The sequence below is a fragment of the Xiphophorus couchianus genome, chromosome 8 (genome assembly GCF_001444195.1).
Source record: "Xiphophorus couchianus chromosome 8, X_couchianus-1.0, whole genome shotgun sequence".
NCBI classification, from domain to species: Eukaryota; Metazoa; Chordata; class Actinopteri; order Cyprinodontiformes; family Poeciliidae; genus Xiphophorus; species Xiphophorus couchianus.
Window position 1 is genome coordinate 1210408 of NC_040235.1, and position 17165 is coordinate 1227572.

Consider the following 17165-nt stretch of genomic DNA (forward strand, 5'->3'; position numbering starts at 1 on the left):
TTTAATCGGATGTTTTAAATAATGTGTGATTAATGTTTGTTTAATGTAAAATTTAAATATATTAAGATATAAATAATGAATATAAAGACACAGGCTAACAGAAAAAAACAAATAAAGGATTTAGCATGAGATGTAAAGAAGCACGTAGAAATTTAAAGAGAAGATATAGATCCTATTTAGAAACCTGTTTCTGAATAAACATATTTAGACTGAAGAGTTTAATGGAATAATTTAGAGTCTGATAAAAGTTTTCAGTTAAACTCATTATAAGGTTCACCGTCATCATTAACTCTGAACATTTAATTTCTCTTTGGGATCAATAAAGTAGTTTTGATTCAAAATTTAATTTGAATCAAAAGTTTAAAATGTCCTGTTTCTTTAATGCGCCGATGCGTTGCCACGGTAACGGAGTAAACAATAATGACTTCCGAAGGTGAGCTGTTGCCTTGGCGACGCGACAACAAGGAGAAGGACAGAAAATGTCAGCGAAGAAAAGAGACAAAGTGGAGGAGAAAAGAGACAAAGTGGAGGAGAACTGTGACTCCCTCAAGGAGTCACCGGCTGAGGATGAGGAGAAGGACGAAGAGGAGAAGGAGGAGGAGGAGGAGGAAGAGGAGGAGGACTCCTCTTCCTCCTCAGCCTCTTCACCCCCGGTGAACCCAGAAGACCCGGTGGTCCAGGACATCCCGGAGTCGGTGGAGGACTTCCTGCGGAACTTCCTCCGCAAGCTGGGCCTGACCCGGACCCTGAGTCTCTTCGAGCTGGAGTGGCACAGCCGGGCCAGGGGCGGCGGCGGCGGCGGCATCTTCGTCCCGGACGCGCTGACCCACCGCCAGGCGCTGCTGGAGAAGCTGGAGGCCGTACGCGGCGACGCCGAGCAGCTCCGGAAGCAGGTGCTGACGGCGGCGCAGAGCCTGCTGCGCATGCAGCAGGAGAGCGACTACCACCGGCAGCAGCACCGGCGGCTCTCCGAGCAGAAGCACGTCCTGACCGGGGACTGCAAGCAGCTGCAGGAGCAGCTGCAGGACTCAGAGGAGGCGCTGAAGCGGCTGCGGGACAAACACGAAGCGGCTCTGCGGACCAAGACGCTCCTCGGGCTGCAGAAAGAGCGAGCCCAGAGGCTTCCGGAACCGGAACCGGAGACACCCAGAAGGAAGCCTCCACCCAGCAGCCCGAGCGGAGCCATGGAGCCCTGCGGGCTGCCGGCCGGTCCGGAGGCTCCGGAGAAGAGCAGCTTCCAGCTGTTCTGCTCCTTCCGGGCGCACCAGCTGCCCATCAGCGGCGTGGCGCCGCACCCCGGCAGGCCGCTACTGGCCTCGGCCAGCGACGACCGCACCTGGAGGCTGTGGGACCTGCCGCGCAGCGGGGAGAAGGTAGGCCGGCCTCTGGGGCCGCACGTCCATTACCAACGCGGTAAAACTTTGTTTATATTCCGCTAATGTGGGAAAGAAATCCGCAATTGCGGTGTTTCCATTAATGTCCCAAAATTTATTTTCTTGTTGATATTGTAATTACTGTTACAAAATATTCAAATTAACATTGAAATTAAGAAAAAATTGACTTAAGCCAATAAAAAAACCGAAGTTTTTGCGCCATGATGAGGCGGATTTTCAGTCTATGAAAACAACCGGACATTACTACTAGAGGAAACAACAAAGAAGAGAAAACAGGAAGTAGAAGAAGGATGATGTTTGTTTTTTTACACCAGAGCTCTCAGCATCACACATCTATTACCCCAAAGGTTCTATTTATGTAAAAAGCTTTGGGGGCCAATTTGGCCCCTGGGCCTTGAGTTGGATACCTAAGCTGTAGGGTGATGCTGTGAATGTTGACGTCAGGTTGCCCGGATGCTGCTGATAGGGGAGGGCCACTCTGATTGGCTGTCAGGCTGCAGCTTCCACCCTGAAGGATCCAGACTGGCCACAACCAGCGGAGACAAGACGGTGAGTTTCCGTTTTAAAACGTGACTCAGGCTCCACAGATTACACCGGAGCCACTTTTAAACCAAACTATCGACACTTTGGATCAGCCTTGATTATTTATTTAAATTGGTGACATGAGCAACTCCGTAAGAAGACCCAGCTCTTATTTTGATAGCTCACTTCCAGTTACTGGCAAGGGAATTAGCATATTAGCTAAACATTCAGTTCAGTGCTAAATGTCTATCTTGCTAACTAAATGTGTAGCTTAAATTTAAATACTTAACTTACTTAGTTTGCTAACTAAATATTTAGTTTGACTCTCTCCCACATCCTTCAGCAGATTTGCTTGTTTTTAGTCGAGTTTAATGGATTTATCAGATCTGTGAAGGGAAAACATGTCGCAGGAAACATTTCCTTCCCGTTTCCTGTCTCCTGGATCCTGTTTCCTGGTTTCCTGTTTCCTGTCTCCTGTTTCCTGTCTCCTGGATCCTGGTTTCCTGTCTCCTGGATCCTGTTTCCTGTTTCATGTCTCCTGGTTTCCTGTCTCCTGGTTTCCTGATTTCCTGGTTTCCTGTCTCCTGGTTTCCTGTTTCCTGGTTTCCTGTTTCCTGTCTCCTGGTTTCCTGTTTCCTGGTTTCCTGTCTCCTGATTTCCTGTTTCCTGTCTCCTGATTTCCTGTCTCCTGGTTTCCTGTCTCCTGGTTTCCTATTTCCTGTCTCCTGGATCCTGGTTTCCTGTCTCCTGGTTTCCTGTCTCCTGGTTTCCTGTTTCCTGGTTTCCTGTCTCCTGATTTCCTGTTTCCTGTCTCCTGGTTTCCTGTCTCCTGATTTCCTGTTTCCTGTCTCCTGGTTTCCTGTTTCCTGTCTCCTGGTTTCCTGTCTCCTGATTTCCTGTTTCCTGTCTCCTGGTTTCCTGTTTCCTGGTTTCCTGTCTCCTGGTTTCCTGTCTCCTGGTTTCCTGTTTCCTGGTTTCCTGTCTCCTGGTTTCCTGGTTTCCTGTCTCCTGGTTTCCCGTTTCCTGTCTCCTGACTGCAGGTTCTGGTTTGTGCTGCAGGTCCGACTCTGGGACTTCTCTGCGTGTCGCTGCGTGCTGCTGCTGGCCGGTCACAGCCAGCCCACCTGGGGCAGCTCCTTCCACTCCAGCGGCCAAATTCTGGCGTCCTGCTCCGCCGACGGGACGGTCCGGATGTGGGACCCCAGCCGCGGCTGCTGCAGGATGATCCTGCGGCGCCACGGCGCCTCGGTGAACAGCGTGGCCTTCCTGCCGTGCTCCGACCTGCTGCTCACCTCCTCCGCCGATAAGACGGTGGTGGTTTGGGACGGCCGGCTGGGCGTGAGCACCGCCACGTTCCGTGGACACCGCCACCCCTGCAACCACGCCGCCTTCAGCCCCACCACGAACGCCGTGGCGTCCTGTGACTCCAGGGGCACCGTCCACCTGTGGGACACCCGGAAGCCGGCGGCGCCGACGGGCATCGTGGACGCTGGGCCACACGCCGCCAACCAGGTGGCCTTCAACCAATCGGGGAAGCTGCTGGCGGTTGCTAGCGGCGACTGTTTGGTGCGGCTGGTGGAGGCGGAGTCGTGTGGCGTGAGCACCCTGGCGGGACACAGGAAGAGCGTCCAGAGCGTGACCTTTGACCTCCAGGGTGGGACTCTGATGTCGGCTGGCAGCGACGGACTGATCAACGTCTGGCTCTGATGTTTGGACCAGTCAGAACCGACCCGCAGGTCCAACTACCAGAGAATAAACTTTATGCAGCACTGGAGCACTTCCTGCTGCGGGAGGAAACAGGAAGTTAGCGCCGAGTTCCTCTAATAAAGATTCAGAGCTACTGAAACGTTTTTATTTTAGTCCGAGGTTCAGAACGTCAGCAGAACCGGGCCGGCCCGTCTGCTTCAGGACGAGTCCTGCTGGGAGGAGGAGTCCGTCCGTCTTCCTCTCTGACCCGGATCCTCCACCAGCAGCTTCAGGCGGTTCAGGTACAGCCCGACTCTGAAAACAGGAAGTGACATCCAGGAAGTGACAACCAGGAAGTTCACCTTGATGGATCACAGCAATTTATTAGAAATGAAACTGGATTAAGTGCAATTACAGAAACAACAATTCAGGTGTTTTATTTTATACTAAAACAAATTTAAATAATCCCACATCATGATGCTGCCACCACCTTGCATCACTGTTAGTAATCAGAGCTGCATTAAAGCTGATGAACGCAAAGATTTAGTGACAATCTGAAGTAAGTTTGTGTGCAGAACTCAGGTGCTTTGTTTTGGATTTAAAATCCCACAGCATGATGCTGCCACCACTGTGCCTCACTGTACAAACAGGCTCCATTTCCCCTCATATTAACCAACGTTCCTAGTGTCCTGTGGCTCTTTGGGTCCTAATTTGACTAAAAACGTGAAGAAGCAACAAATTTTGCTAAATTTATGAAGAATGACACATGCAGATTTTACAACTTTTTGTATTTTTTTATGGAATAATTTCAACATTGTAAAGTACCAGAAAACTTTTCTGTTTGGATTTGTGTTGAACGGTTTGAAGTCTGACCTCTTTAGCGATGGACTTCCTGGGAAACTCTGCAGCTCTGGATCAACGTCGGCTTCCTGCAACACAGATCAGCTCCTGTTTTACCACTACTGGACCAGCAGGGGGCGACAAATCACAGAAACACCCGGAACCGAACTGGATACCTGTTAAAGAAAGAGAGGCCGGGTTTAACCAGAACTCTGGAGCAAATGTATGGAGGACCAATCCTGGAAAAACTGACATAACAAATAAATGGCCGGATGAAACGATTCAACTGTCAAATATCGCATCCAAAAAAATAATAATTTTCACAATTTATTTGATTATACAGGGTGACCTACTGTATACGAATATTTATCATTTTCAACAGTATTAATATTTCATATTATCTGTATGATCTGAGTTACCTTTTTCCTAATTTTTCCATATTGTGAATATATTTAATAATAAAAAAATTACTTTCATATTTTATTTCATTAAATTTTTAATGTTTTCCATATTTTGTATTTAAATTTCTTTTATCAATGTACCATAGAAAACAAAAATAATAACTAAATAAAAATAATGAGATAAAATGTGAGTAAAAGTAAAAAATCCTGTGTAAATAAGTGCAAAATAAATACAAAACGTAAAAATTAAATTGTGACGCCTGTGACAGAGCGGCGTGTCAAAAGGTCAGAGTCTCTGTGCTTCCACACACCAGAGTTCAATAATCGGGTCATTAGCAGGATTCTGTAGAACTTATTTTGCTAAGTTCGGGTAAAACGGGTTCTGCTGAAGTTCCACCTGTTTCTCCGGCGTCTTCTGTCCGTCGGCGTCCATCCGCTGCCTCTGAAGCTCCGCCTCCACGGCCTGGAGCCGGAACAGCATCTGCTTCATGGCCTCCACCGGGCCGGGCTGCGTACCAGTGTCGTTTCCATGGTAACCACTGCTCAAAACCTGAGAGAGCGAATTCAGTGATTTGATTATATTTTTAAGAGCGATTATGATAAATATTAGCAAATAAAACGAAGATAAAGACTCTAAAGATTAAATATTTTGTGTTTATTCAACTGATTTAGCATGTTAGCTTCTTATAAACCCATCAGTGTTATAATTATTATCATAACTGTGGAGCATTAAGCGCGATCAGTAATGCCCGCCAGGACGAGAGTTACCTCCTGATCCAGCAGAGTCTGATCCGACTCCAGCTCTGTGGTTCTGCAGGTTCATCACAAGTTTGAGTCACTGAGGGAAATCTGAACGGACCAATCATGTAGGAAATGGATCTTACAGAGTGGGGGAGGGGCAGCGAAGAGGCGAGGACAGCAGCAGGTCCTCGGTGCCAACAGGACTCACTGAAAAACACAAACCAGCTCAGTGGCTAATCAAAAGCTAGCTGCACTAACCCCAAACAGAGTCACTAAAATGCTACGTCAGTATGGCATTTAGCCGAAGCTAATACTAATTTGCAATATAAACATGGTGTTTATCAGAGAATGAAGAAACTAAACTGATATATCAACGTGGCATTTAGTGGAACATAATGTTAAAGGGCTAAATTTTGATTTCCATCACGTGTCATTGTTACTACATGTGCTACAGCAGACTCCACCGCCCTCTGCTGGTTCAAGTTCGTCATTTCACTCCAACAAAACAGTTATTAGAGCTTTTGAATTAATTCAGAAAAACTAATGTAGAGGAAGCTAAATGCACTAAACATTTTCAAAGTTAGCAAAAGCGCTAAATGAAAAGTTAGCTCCTCCATTAGCACATTAGCAGAAGCGGGACCACATCAGGGTTCCTGAAGCTGCAGCTCTGAGTTTAGCCGCAGGTCAGAGGTCAAGGTCCGACATGAACTGAGTGTTTGTTGGACGTATTTAACAAAAACTGAAGAATTTCTTTATCGTTTCTCTGCAATTCACTTCAGAAGGAATGTTTTGAACGTCATGTCTTACTGAGTGTGATGTCATGAGTTCCTGGTCTCACCTTTCCCTCCAGAACCCTCTGCTCCTGCAGAACCTCCTGCTCCTCCAGAACCTTCTGCTCCTCCAGAACTCAGGGCGTCCAGAACCTGATCGGCCTTCTGGATTAGAGACTCGATCCTGTTGTCTGGACGGGTTCAGCATCATGTTAGCCTCAGTGGGTTTGCTGCTGACTGGACCCTGCTGTGTTCGTACCTCTGAACGGCGCCGCCAGGCTGCCGGATCCGTTCCCCTGGGCAGTGAGGGCAGAGATGTGTTCGGCCAGCTGCAGCCGCAGCTCTCGGAGCGTCTGCTCCCCTTCAGCCTGAACCACACACTGAAAACGAGACGAGAACAGAAAACAGAAACACGTTTTCATCCTCAGGATCCTCAGGATGCACCGATCCGATATCAATACCTGCATCGGTTCCGGTATTGAAAGACAATCTAGATCTGGTATCGTGACAATGTTTTTTATATCATATTATTGGTATGTGAGCCATTTAATAACAACCGAAGGAAACATGGATTATTCTGTAAAATGAAACCATGAGCATAGAAAACACGACGCTGCCCCTTTAAGGCAGATAGGCTGTTTTTCTGGATCGGTATCGGCCGATAACAAACCTCAGATTTTGTGTCGGTGGTGAAAAAGTGGATGAGTGCATCCCTAAATGAGATTAAAGGTAAAGAAGATTAACTCTGACCTTTGACCTCCCTCTCAGCTGTGCTGGTGCTGCCTTCAGCTCTTCGTCCATCTCCAGGTCCAACACCCAGGACGGAGCTCTCCCTCTGGCCGCTCCAGGTGAAGCATCGCCTGGGAAACAACAGACATCCGGCTGCAGTCAGACCAGACCAAGCGAGCACAGAGACAGGAAGTGACCTGCGGCGTACCGCGCTCCTCCCAGGGCGGCGGCTCGGCGGCGCGGAGGACCCAGCTGGGGTAGGTCAGGTCCGGCAGGCTGCTGACCTCAGAGCAGCCCAGGACCGACTTGTTGCTGGTCACCCAGCGAGGAAGGTGCAGATCTGCAGCTCTGTGTGCAGACTGAGGAGGCCGGGGTTAAAGGACCAGAGGGAGGTTCAGGTACTACAACAGGTCAGTAAACCAAACCACCTACAGCAGGAATGTCAGCAGACTGGCTCAGTCTGTCCGTCTGCAGCCTCCCTCTCGACCTGGAGGAGGAAACATTCAAATGATTCAGTCCATCAGATCAAAATAAACCCTGGAGGAGCAAAGATCAGATAAAACTGTTTACTCAGAATTCAATGCAAACGACACACCGACTCTTTACTCCATGTTTTCATTTTTAACATAAATGGGAATAAAAAAGCGATTCCTGAATTCTTTATGCCTTTGTGCATAAACTGCAGAATTTTAAAATAATAAACAGATTTTTAATTTCTAGCTGGAAGACATTATTCTTGCTTTCTTTTATTAACTTGGATTCATGCTAAAGCGCATTTGAAGACACCATTTTGGATTTTTTATAAAAATGAAGCAGGAATGCGGCGATATGAAAGGTTGGCCCGATGGTGATAGCTGATGTTAATATTGATGTTTTGGCCGATAATTTGTATTTACTGATTTTTTTTTTTCTACAGTTTTGACGCTTTTTGGTAAAAAAACAACCAGAACCAGACAGAATTAAGATGGGTGTAATTATAGGTTTTTGATTTTGGCCCAGTTTGATTTATCGGGCCGATAAAGAACGGACTGATATCGAGCGATACCGACGTGGGTGCCGGTTTATCGTGCATCATAATTTAAACCTCAGCTTTATTTGATTCATGTTGTGAAGATTTGTAGTTTTTCTGTCACCAGTTCTGCAGAATCCAAACAGACTCCACCAACCTGGAGGTCCTAGCAGGAAAACGGTTCTGTTTCTGGTTCTGGTACTGGTCTGGAGGCCCTGGGTCCAGGTGAAGGTGTTGGTGAGCAACATGGCTGCTGCTGAGTCTGGATCCGGCGCAGGACGGGACCGGTTCAGAACCCCGGGACCGGCACAGGACGCCTGACGCCAGAGAGACAGACACAGACGGCTCCTTTAACGTTTAACGTAACGTTTATCGCAAACTGACGACAAACTTCCAGCACAACTTCTGAAACATGGGCCGGTGTGATCCTGGTGGTGCGTTCAAGGACCTCGGATGAAGGCAGACGTGTGAGTGACGGGCATCGAGCCGTCGCAGGGGATGGACAGCAGCTCCTCTGTTGTCATGGAGATGCGGTCGCGGTTCAGGCGGTGATGGAGGGAGCTGACGGGGAGGCTGAGGAAGTCCAGCTCCCTGTCGGTCAGACGCTCCCGGAGGACTGCAGGCCACAACCAGATCAGCCAATCAGAACACAGGGAGCTCAGGCTACACACAGATCAGCCAATCAGATCACTGCAAACTCCACTTACAGTGAGTATTTATGCAATCCTTTATTTCATGGTTTAGATTTTAAGTTAATTTGCTTTATCATGAAATTAAATCGTTTTTTATGCCAAAAAAAGCCACATTTTTTTACCCCTGACTTATAAAAGATCCCTCCATGGTGGATGAATACTTATTTTTATTATGTTTCTATGACGCACCGTCTCTGTTTCTGGCCGTCCTGTGATTGGCCGGCTGGCTGCGTGGCAGAACCAGCGACGCCGTCAGCGACCTGCACTGCTGGCAGCTGCGGTTGAAGTCTGTGATGTAGGCGTCCAGCGCCGCCGACGCCGAATCAAAGACCTGCAGGTGGAAAAAAACACACCTCAGAATCACCCGGCAACAAGCGCCTCACCGCTCTTCATCATCATCACCTGGTCTCTGAACCTGAAGGTGGCGCTGGCGCTGCGGCCCGCAGGCTGCAGGCCGCTGCGCAGGTGGCCGGAGCGCGACAGCAGAGACGTCACCGTCGACTCCGGGGACAGACAGTCGCTCCCCAGGCTGCTGGACTCCATCCTTTATTTACACAGAAATAAACCCAAATCAGGTTCTGACCGAGTTTTAAATCCACTACCAAATGCCGGGGTAGAGCACTCAAACATTGTACTCTAGTCAGTTTAACATACTTTTACTCAAGTAAAAAGTAATCATTCATAAAAATAATTAAGGAATAAACAAGTATTTGGTAAAAAGAGGCTGCTGAAGTAACTGATCAGAATATAAGATTTTATATTTAAAAATGATTTAATCAGACACATTTTATGTAATTTTTTATTTATTTTTATGTTTTTGACGATGATAGATATGTGTACCTGTTTTGGTTTTTGCTTTCCGTTGTTTTACTGAGTTTGTTCATAACATGTAAATTCTACTTATCAATGTATACATAAGAATTTATTAATAAATAATATTTACACATAAATGTTCTTTACATTATATTATCAGTTGTAGAATAAATAATATAAATGATACAAAAATAAATAGTGTAAATAATATAATATTACATTATTTAACATTATTTATCATACCAATAATATAAATATAAATAAATAACAATAAATATTAGTTAGAAGAAAAACTTTTCCATATCTATTTTTTCTATATAAAATTGATTAACCTAATGGGTTGAAAGGTTGTGTATTTATAAGTTAGAACAGGGGAAAATATTTGCAGTTATAATGTACATTGTTTACTGTTTCTTGATTTCTTGTTCGTCTCCAAATGTTTAGAACTACAAAGCTGCTGTAGAAACAAGAGGTCTCACTTCAATATAAACTGCAGGCCTGCATTTTTTGGTTAAAACACGTTTGTTCTTCATTCAGTGAAGTTACTCACAGTGGGCAGAGAATCCAGAAATATTACTAAAGTAAACGCAAAACGTACAGTGTAGTATAACTACTCCTAAAAGTATCTGATTATTTTTTTAGTTTCTAAAGTAAATGTAGCTAGTTACTACCTATCTCTAAATGTATCCCTGTGGGATCAACATAGGAGATGGAAGTTTGCCATCTCTTGTTTTATATGTAGCGCAAACGGTGCTAAAATAACTTTTAATGGCTAAACAGAAACAAAATCCCCGTTTAAAGTTTCAACCTCAGCTCTAACAGAAGTTGTGTTAACGGGGAGTTTTTACTGGAGAATCAGAATAAAGATGGCGAACTGAATCTCAGAAGTTTTCTCACCTAAACTCCGCCGAGCTGCGCTGCGAAGAGAACCGGAAGCTGCAAACATGGACGAAAATAACCGAAAAACATTTTATGGTCTGAAATGTGTTTTATCCATGTGCAGCCGTGGGGTAACGGTTAATCCAGGAGGACTCCCTGGTTACGGTCTACAACTAAGCTGCTCAGAGTCAGTTTGAACTGACAGGTTGCTAACAGGAAGTAGTCAAACATTAAACGGAAGTAGCTGCGTTGAACTCTTTCAAGTGTTGACATCGGTCTGTTTGCTGTGAAACAGATATATTTCCACTGTTCATACATAAACCGGTTTTTTCCACCCCCATTATTATTATTATTATTATTATTATTATTATTATTATTATTATTATTATTATTATTATTATTATTATTATTATTCCGGTTTTATTTCACACAGTTTTGCGCTGTGTTGGAAGAATGTACATTTGGTTTAAAATTTGCCTTATAAACATTCAGTTTAATTAATTTTCTTTGATTTTATGTTCGCTAATTTAAAACTAAAACACCGGGCAGTACATAATTACGATATACTGTAGTTGCTGCATTTGTTTTCTATAGGCCTGTCTCCTCCATAAGCACAGAATCCACTTAATCTACAAAAATATAGATAAAAGAAATCTCAGTCTGTATTATGAGTTTGTTTAGACTGTATTATTGTTGTTCTTTGGATGCTTTTTTAAAATGTATTTATTTATTTTACTTTTTTCACCAAAAATATTATTGAATTCTACCTGCAAAGATAATCTGCCACAAAACATTTATTATTATTATTATTATTATTGAGTTTAGGATTTAATAAACTGGCTTTTTGAACTGGATATGAAAGTGTTGTTTGTTTCCTGTATTTTCTCCTGATATATGAATTTTTTCCCATGTTTGAAATAAAAATGTTATGTTTTATATTTAGTCTGTTTTGGTTTTATAAACCTGCGACCCTCATAAATTTGTTTTACGACCCCCCTCCCCTGCACCCAGTGGTTCGGTCCAACCCCTCCGGCCTGATGGTACGTTGCATAAAGCGGCTCGAACCGCCTGCATGTCTCCATTTTGTCTTTCCTCGACCGCCTAACAGTCGATCTGTAAGACGTCCAACCCTCTTCTAGGCTTTTTTTGTTGACGTTTACCTCAAAACCAACTGCACAGAATGGTAAGAACTGTTCGCTTATAACGGAAATTCAGGAGAGGTCAAAAGGATTTTTTCTGTGGGATTTAAAGTATCCTTTTAATTGTCGCTGCGACGCGGCTTTTGGTTTACAAACCGATCTCAGTTGTTAGTTACCCGGATTTTTACTTCAAACACAGGTTTTAAATAGGATGGTGGATTTTCCGGGCATTATTTGGTCGTTTTTTCCGTCAGTCGGTCACTGCGCACTTTCAAACAGATGAATAACTAACGGTTTCAGCTCGCGCCGTAAATCCTTAGGGTCACGTGCTCGGGATCAGAGAAACCGTCTGAAAACCGCAGCGTTATTTAATTATAACTCTTTGGGATTTCTCCTTCCGAACCGGTCCTGGTGCTGCTGCTGCTGCTGCTTAGCCTCGGCCGGTTCTATTAGCATCGCTATCCAGGTTCTACCAGCGCCAGCTTGGAGCTGGGCCGGAGGACGGAACCGCTTTCCTCCGGGAGCTGGGGGCGGGACCATGGAGACCGACAGCCAATCAAAATGGAATGAGCGCCGTGTTTAAATTTCAGTTGCTGTATTTTCCCGCTTTTCATTTTACTGTTAAATTAAAAACATGTACATTTTCTTAAATTATTCCACTCGAATTTCATTGAACCTTAGCAGACTTTTAAAAATATAATTTCCTTGTATTTTTATACTGTAAATTTTTACCTTATTCGGTGTATTTTATTTCCCTGATGTTTTTGTCTAATTCTATATACTTTGACATGCCCGCCACAATGTTTTCAAACACTTTAATAAATGTTTAGTTTGTATTTAGATGTTTTCAGAGATTATGAATGAGATATTTGTTGGAGCTTTGATCAAGATTATAAATCTGTCATATTAAAATGGCTTCAAAGAAGGTTCAAAATCAACATTAGTGAAAAGAGCTTAATGTCAACAAAACAGAACTAGGAATTGACAAAGTAGATGAAAATGTAAAAAGAAAAAATAAAGTTATGGTTGATAAAATGTTGCTGAGCTTTAGTATTGAATAAAACATTTTTATGCAGAAGATATGAATACTTTTGAAGTATAAATTCTGCAGCAGATGTTTTGCAAACAGAAAGTAAAGATCAGTATTTTTATATCTTTGCAGCCTTTATCAGCTGGTGTTCTGTTGAATCCTGTAGTTGTTGCTTCTGTGTGTTTGCAGCGCGAGTGCATCTCCATCCACGTCGGCCAGGCCGGAGTCCAGATCGGGAATGCCTGCTGGGAGCTGTACTGCCTGGAGCACGGCATCCAGCCGGACGGACAGATGCCCAGCGATAAGACCATCGGCGGGGGAGACGACTCCTTCAACACCTTCTTCAGTGAGACCGGCGCCGGGAAGCACGTCCCCAGGGCCGTGTTCGTGGACCTGGAGCCCACCGTCATCGGTAAACATCCGAGTTCACGGCTTAACGCTCCAGTAACTCTTAGAAGAAAAGAATTGTTTTTTTACATAGTGATTGACAGCGCTAAGACACGCCCCCTGGCTCTGATTGGTTGTTTCTAGTTAGCACTGGGAGAAGCAGAGGAGCTCAATTTTAATTTTCACAGATTTTGTCTCATACCTTTATGACATTGTGACTGTTTATATTTTATAATAAAAGTTACTTGAGGTTTTATTAATGTAAATAAATTGACCCAAGAGTAAATTTTTAATTTATTTTGTAGATGAGGTTCGGACTGGGACGTACCGCCAGCTGTTCCACCCTGAGCAGCTCATCACTGGGAAGGAAGACGCTGCCAACAACTACGCCCGCGGCCACTACACCATCGGCAAGGAGATCATCGACCAGGTTCTGGACCGCATCCGTAAACTGGTGAGTTCAGCTCCATGGTGCTTGAACTAGGCCGGTCGCAACAAAACCTGGATGATAAGTCTTCAGTCTGCTGCCATCTGGAGATTTTATAATTAATTTTATTGTTTTTATTTATTTTAAATTGAGTAAATTTGAATGTTTTGGATTTTAAATCATCATACCATTATCATGCGTTACTTGAAAATGATGTCAAACTTCTGCTATGATTTATCGTCTAACATCATTAGTCACTTTGACGGCCTAAAGCAGCAGCAGATGCGGGTTCTGGCCCGGTTCTGACCCGGTTGTTCCTCCGCAGGCTGACCAGTGCACCGGCCTGCAGGGCTTCCTGGTGTTTCACTCGTTCGGCGGAGGAACCGGCTCCGGCTTCACCTCCCTGCTGATGGAGCGCCTCTCGGTAGATTATGGGAAGAAGTCCAAGCTGGAGTTCTCCATCTACCCGGCGCCGCAGGTCTCCACGGCGGTGGTGGAGCCGTACAACTCCATCCTCACCACCCACACCACCCTGGAGCACTCGGACTGCGCCTTCATGGTGGACAACGAGGCCATCTACGACATCTGCCGCCGCAACCTGGACATCGAGCGCCCCTCCTACACCAACCTGAACCGCCTCATCAGCCAGATCGTGTCGTCCATCACGGCGTCGCTGCGCTTCGACGGCGCGCTCAACGTGGACCTGACGGAGTTCCAGACCAACCTGGTGCCCTACCCGCGCATCCACTTCCCCCTGGCCACCTACGCGCCCGTCATCTCGGCCGAGAAGGCCTACCACGAGCAGCTGACGGTGGCCGAGATCACCAACGCCTGCTTCGAGCCCGCCAACCAGATGGTGAAGTGCGACCCGCGCCACGGCAAATACATGGCCTGCTGCCTGCTGTACCGCGGCGACGTGGTGCCCAAGGACGTCAATGCCGCCATCGCCACCATCAAGACCAAGCGCTCCATCCAGTTCGTGGACTGGTGCCCCACCGGCTTCAAGGTGGGCATCAACTACCAGCCGCCCACCGTGGTGCCGGGCGGAGACCTGGCCAAGGTGCAGCGCGCCGTCTGCATGCTCAGCAACACCACGGCCATCGCCGAGGCCTGGGCGCGCCTTGACCACAAGTTCGACCTGATGTACGCCAAGCGGGCCTTCGTCCACTGGTACGTGGGCGAGGGCATGGAGGAGGGCGAGTTCTCTGAGGCGCGGGAGGACATGGCCGCCCTGGAGAAGGACTACGAGGAGGTGGGCGTCGACTCGGTGGAGGGCGAGGACGAGGAGGGGGAGGAGTACTAGACGTGTTTGTTACCGTGGTTACCGTAGCGTGGTTAGCTCTGACTGAAAGACATTCCACATCATGTTCTGATCCATCACATAACAGATCATGACTCTTCCTGTTTCCTGCTGCACTTTCAGCTCTACTTCCTGTTCTGATCATTCCTCTGTTTACTCTCTGCTGTTACACATCATTTCCTTTTCCTGTTACAATCATGAATAAAACATTAATGTTTAAAACGCTCCAGTTTCTGCCTCCATGTCCAGGTTCCACCAAATACTCACTGCAGTAACTTTAAAACTAATTTCAAGACAGGAGTTTTACTTCACTGGACATATTATGACATAATATTATGAACTTTCACTTTTTAAAATAAAATTCCTGAGTAAATTCACTGAAGATCAAACATGTTTTAACCAGTAAACACTGACAATTTGTGTTGAAGTGAGACCTCCTGTTTTTACACCAGCTTTGAGCTCAACACGCAGTAAACATTAAATGTTAACTTTATAAATATTAAATATTATCTACAGTATTAGTTTAAGGTTTATATTGAAGACACTTTTACAAAAGACGAGTGAATTTGTTCATTTTAGTCTTAATATAAAAATTTCAACAAATTTACCAGATTAAGTTTAAATCAGTTATAATTTAGAAATTGCGTTGATTTCTAGATATGGCAGAGCGACCGTCCAGCATTTGTGCCTCTGAAACAAGTTTATTTTTGACTTATTTTATAGTTTTCTCATGTTAATATTCTGTTAACCCTGCTGTCCGTTTCTGAGGGACAGCATTAATGTTCCTGGGTCAGTTTGATGTGAAGAGAGTTTAATCATGCAATAATGTCAGAAACCAAAAATAATCCTTCAAAACATTTTGTATCTGATTATTAACTCCAATACTAACCATTTCAATCAATATTTTTGCAATTATTTTTGTTATTTCTCACAAATAAAGGATCATTGACGACAACTTAATCATTTACTTGTTTGGACATAAAACAATGGAATTTACATTTTTTTATGTCCACTGAACAAAACCTAGACACAAACAACAATTTGCTTGAAATTTATATTTCGTACATTTTTTTAATATTACATTTTGACTTTTTCAATGGTTGATCTTTATAATTGAACTTGAGACAATCATACTGTTCTGGGTCAAATTGACCCGCTGATTAAAATCAAACAAATGAGTCAAATTTATGTTTGCCTCCACTTCTGCTGAGTGTCACTCAGTGAGGGTGTGAATCTGCTTTCACGCAATTTCCTAGACAAGTCAAGAGAATAGACTTAGACTTAGACTGACTTTATTGTCATTTTGCATGCACAGGGTGTATACAGAACGAAATTTCGTTGCATACGGCTCAGGACAATGTTTTGAGCTTTCAATGTTGTGAGAATAGTGAGAAAGTGGGCTTGTGTGTGTGTGTGTGTGTGTGTGTGGTGAAATATGGTTCATATCTGCAAGGAAACATAGAATTGGACATTTTTTAATCCTTTATTGCCCTTCAACTTGACTGCCGGGTCAAATCGCCAGTATCTGTGTAATATGTAGACGTATGGAGGTTGCAAATGGGTAAAATGAATACATTTTCAATTTATATGTAGGGTGCACCTACTAAGACAAATAGAAAAAGTTTCAAGCAAAGAAAAATACCTCCAAACATTTTTTTTAAATTACACTTTAAAACAGGTCAGTTTGACCCCTAACATAACAGGAGGGTTAATAGCCAAATAAAGAGTCGACGTCATGGTGGAAACGCCGCAGTAATGTGTATTTTGAACTGGCAGTAATTTGGCCATCCTGGGACGAAGGACCCCGCTGCGAAGTTCCTGCAGCCACCAGGTGAGAGCAGCTTTTTCATTTACAGACAGAAACCTACGACACCGACAATAGAGGTCAGTGTTTTTATTTATCACATTAAATACTTCTGAAATAATTTACTTATTAATTCTTAAGTTATTGCTGGCAATAAGAGGCGGACATGTCGGTGGGTTATCCCGGCTAGGAGTCTCCTAGCTTGTTTTTATTAGCGCCATAACGACTCGGACTGCGCCAGTCCTCTTCGGATTAAAGGGATACACAACTAATTTATTTGAAAACATTTATTTCAGATGTAAAATACCACAGTAAAAAAATATTCACTCTTTAGTTTTATAAAATTAAATAAAACATTATCGCACCGAAATCGTGTTCATGCCACAATGCATTCTGGGTAGATGATGACTTGTTTTCTCAACTGTTTTAAGTGTAAGAGAAAAAACATCTTGCACTGATTTGACATGAAGAGAACACGACGAGGTCGCTGTAAACTAGAGTTTGTGGACATTTCTTTGAGTTTGAACAGAATTAATGTAAAAATAATTAAGGAGTAGTGTTGTCCTTTCTATGATTATTTAGAAAAATTAATCAAATTGTGC

The 17165-nt window shown here is 44.3% G+C and overlaps 3 protein-coding genes across 3 annotated transcripts; 2 read left to right on the forward strand and 1 right to left on the reverse strand.

The window, feature by feature from the left end:
• The first annotated feature begins 94 nt into the window (after positions 1–94).
• On the forward strand, positions 95–3756 carry LOC114150186 (sperm-associated antigen 16 protein-like). Its single transcript, XM_028026480.1, has 3 exons — positions 95–1373; positions 1839–1943; positions 2976–3756. Exons 1-3 carry the CDS (start codon positions 480–482, stop codon positions 3621–3623), a joined length of 1647 nt encoding a protein of 548 aa, XP_027882281.1. The 5' UTR covers positions 95–479; the 3' UTR covers positions 3624–3756.
• Positions 3755–10702, reverse strand: c8h18orf54 (chromosome 8 C18orf54 homolog). Its single transcript, XM_028026481.1, has 15 exons — positions 10495–10702; positions 9187–9328; positions 8974–9115; positions 8541–8708; positions 8250–8409; positions 7516–7570; positions 7292–7442; positions 7105–7214; positions 6614–6734; positions 6423–6545; positions 5728–5791; positions 5612–5654; positions 5241–5393; positions 4476–4531; positions 3755–3917 (listed from the first exon to the last, which is right to left on the reverse strand). The coding sequence occupies exons 2-15, from the start codon at positions 9325–9327 to the stop codon at positions 3821–3823; spliced, it is 1584 nt and encodes a 527-aa protein (XP_027882282.1). The 5' UTR covers position 9328; positions 10495–10702; the 3' UTR covers positions 3755–3820.
• An 814-nt stretch (positions 10703–11516) lies between these two features.
• Positions 11517–14983, forward strand: LOC114150188 (tubulin alpha-1B chain-like). The gene is made up of 4 exons (XM_028026482.1): positions 11517–11659; positions 12835–13057; positions 13338–13486; positions 13785–14983. The coding sequence occupies exons 1-4, from the start codon at positions 11657–11659 to the stop codon at positions 14760–14762; spliced, it is 1353 nt and encodes a 450-aa protein (XP_027882283.1). The 5' UTR covers positions 11517–11656; the 3' UTR covers positions 14763–14983.
• Positions 14984–17165: the final 2182 nt, after the last annotated feature.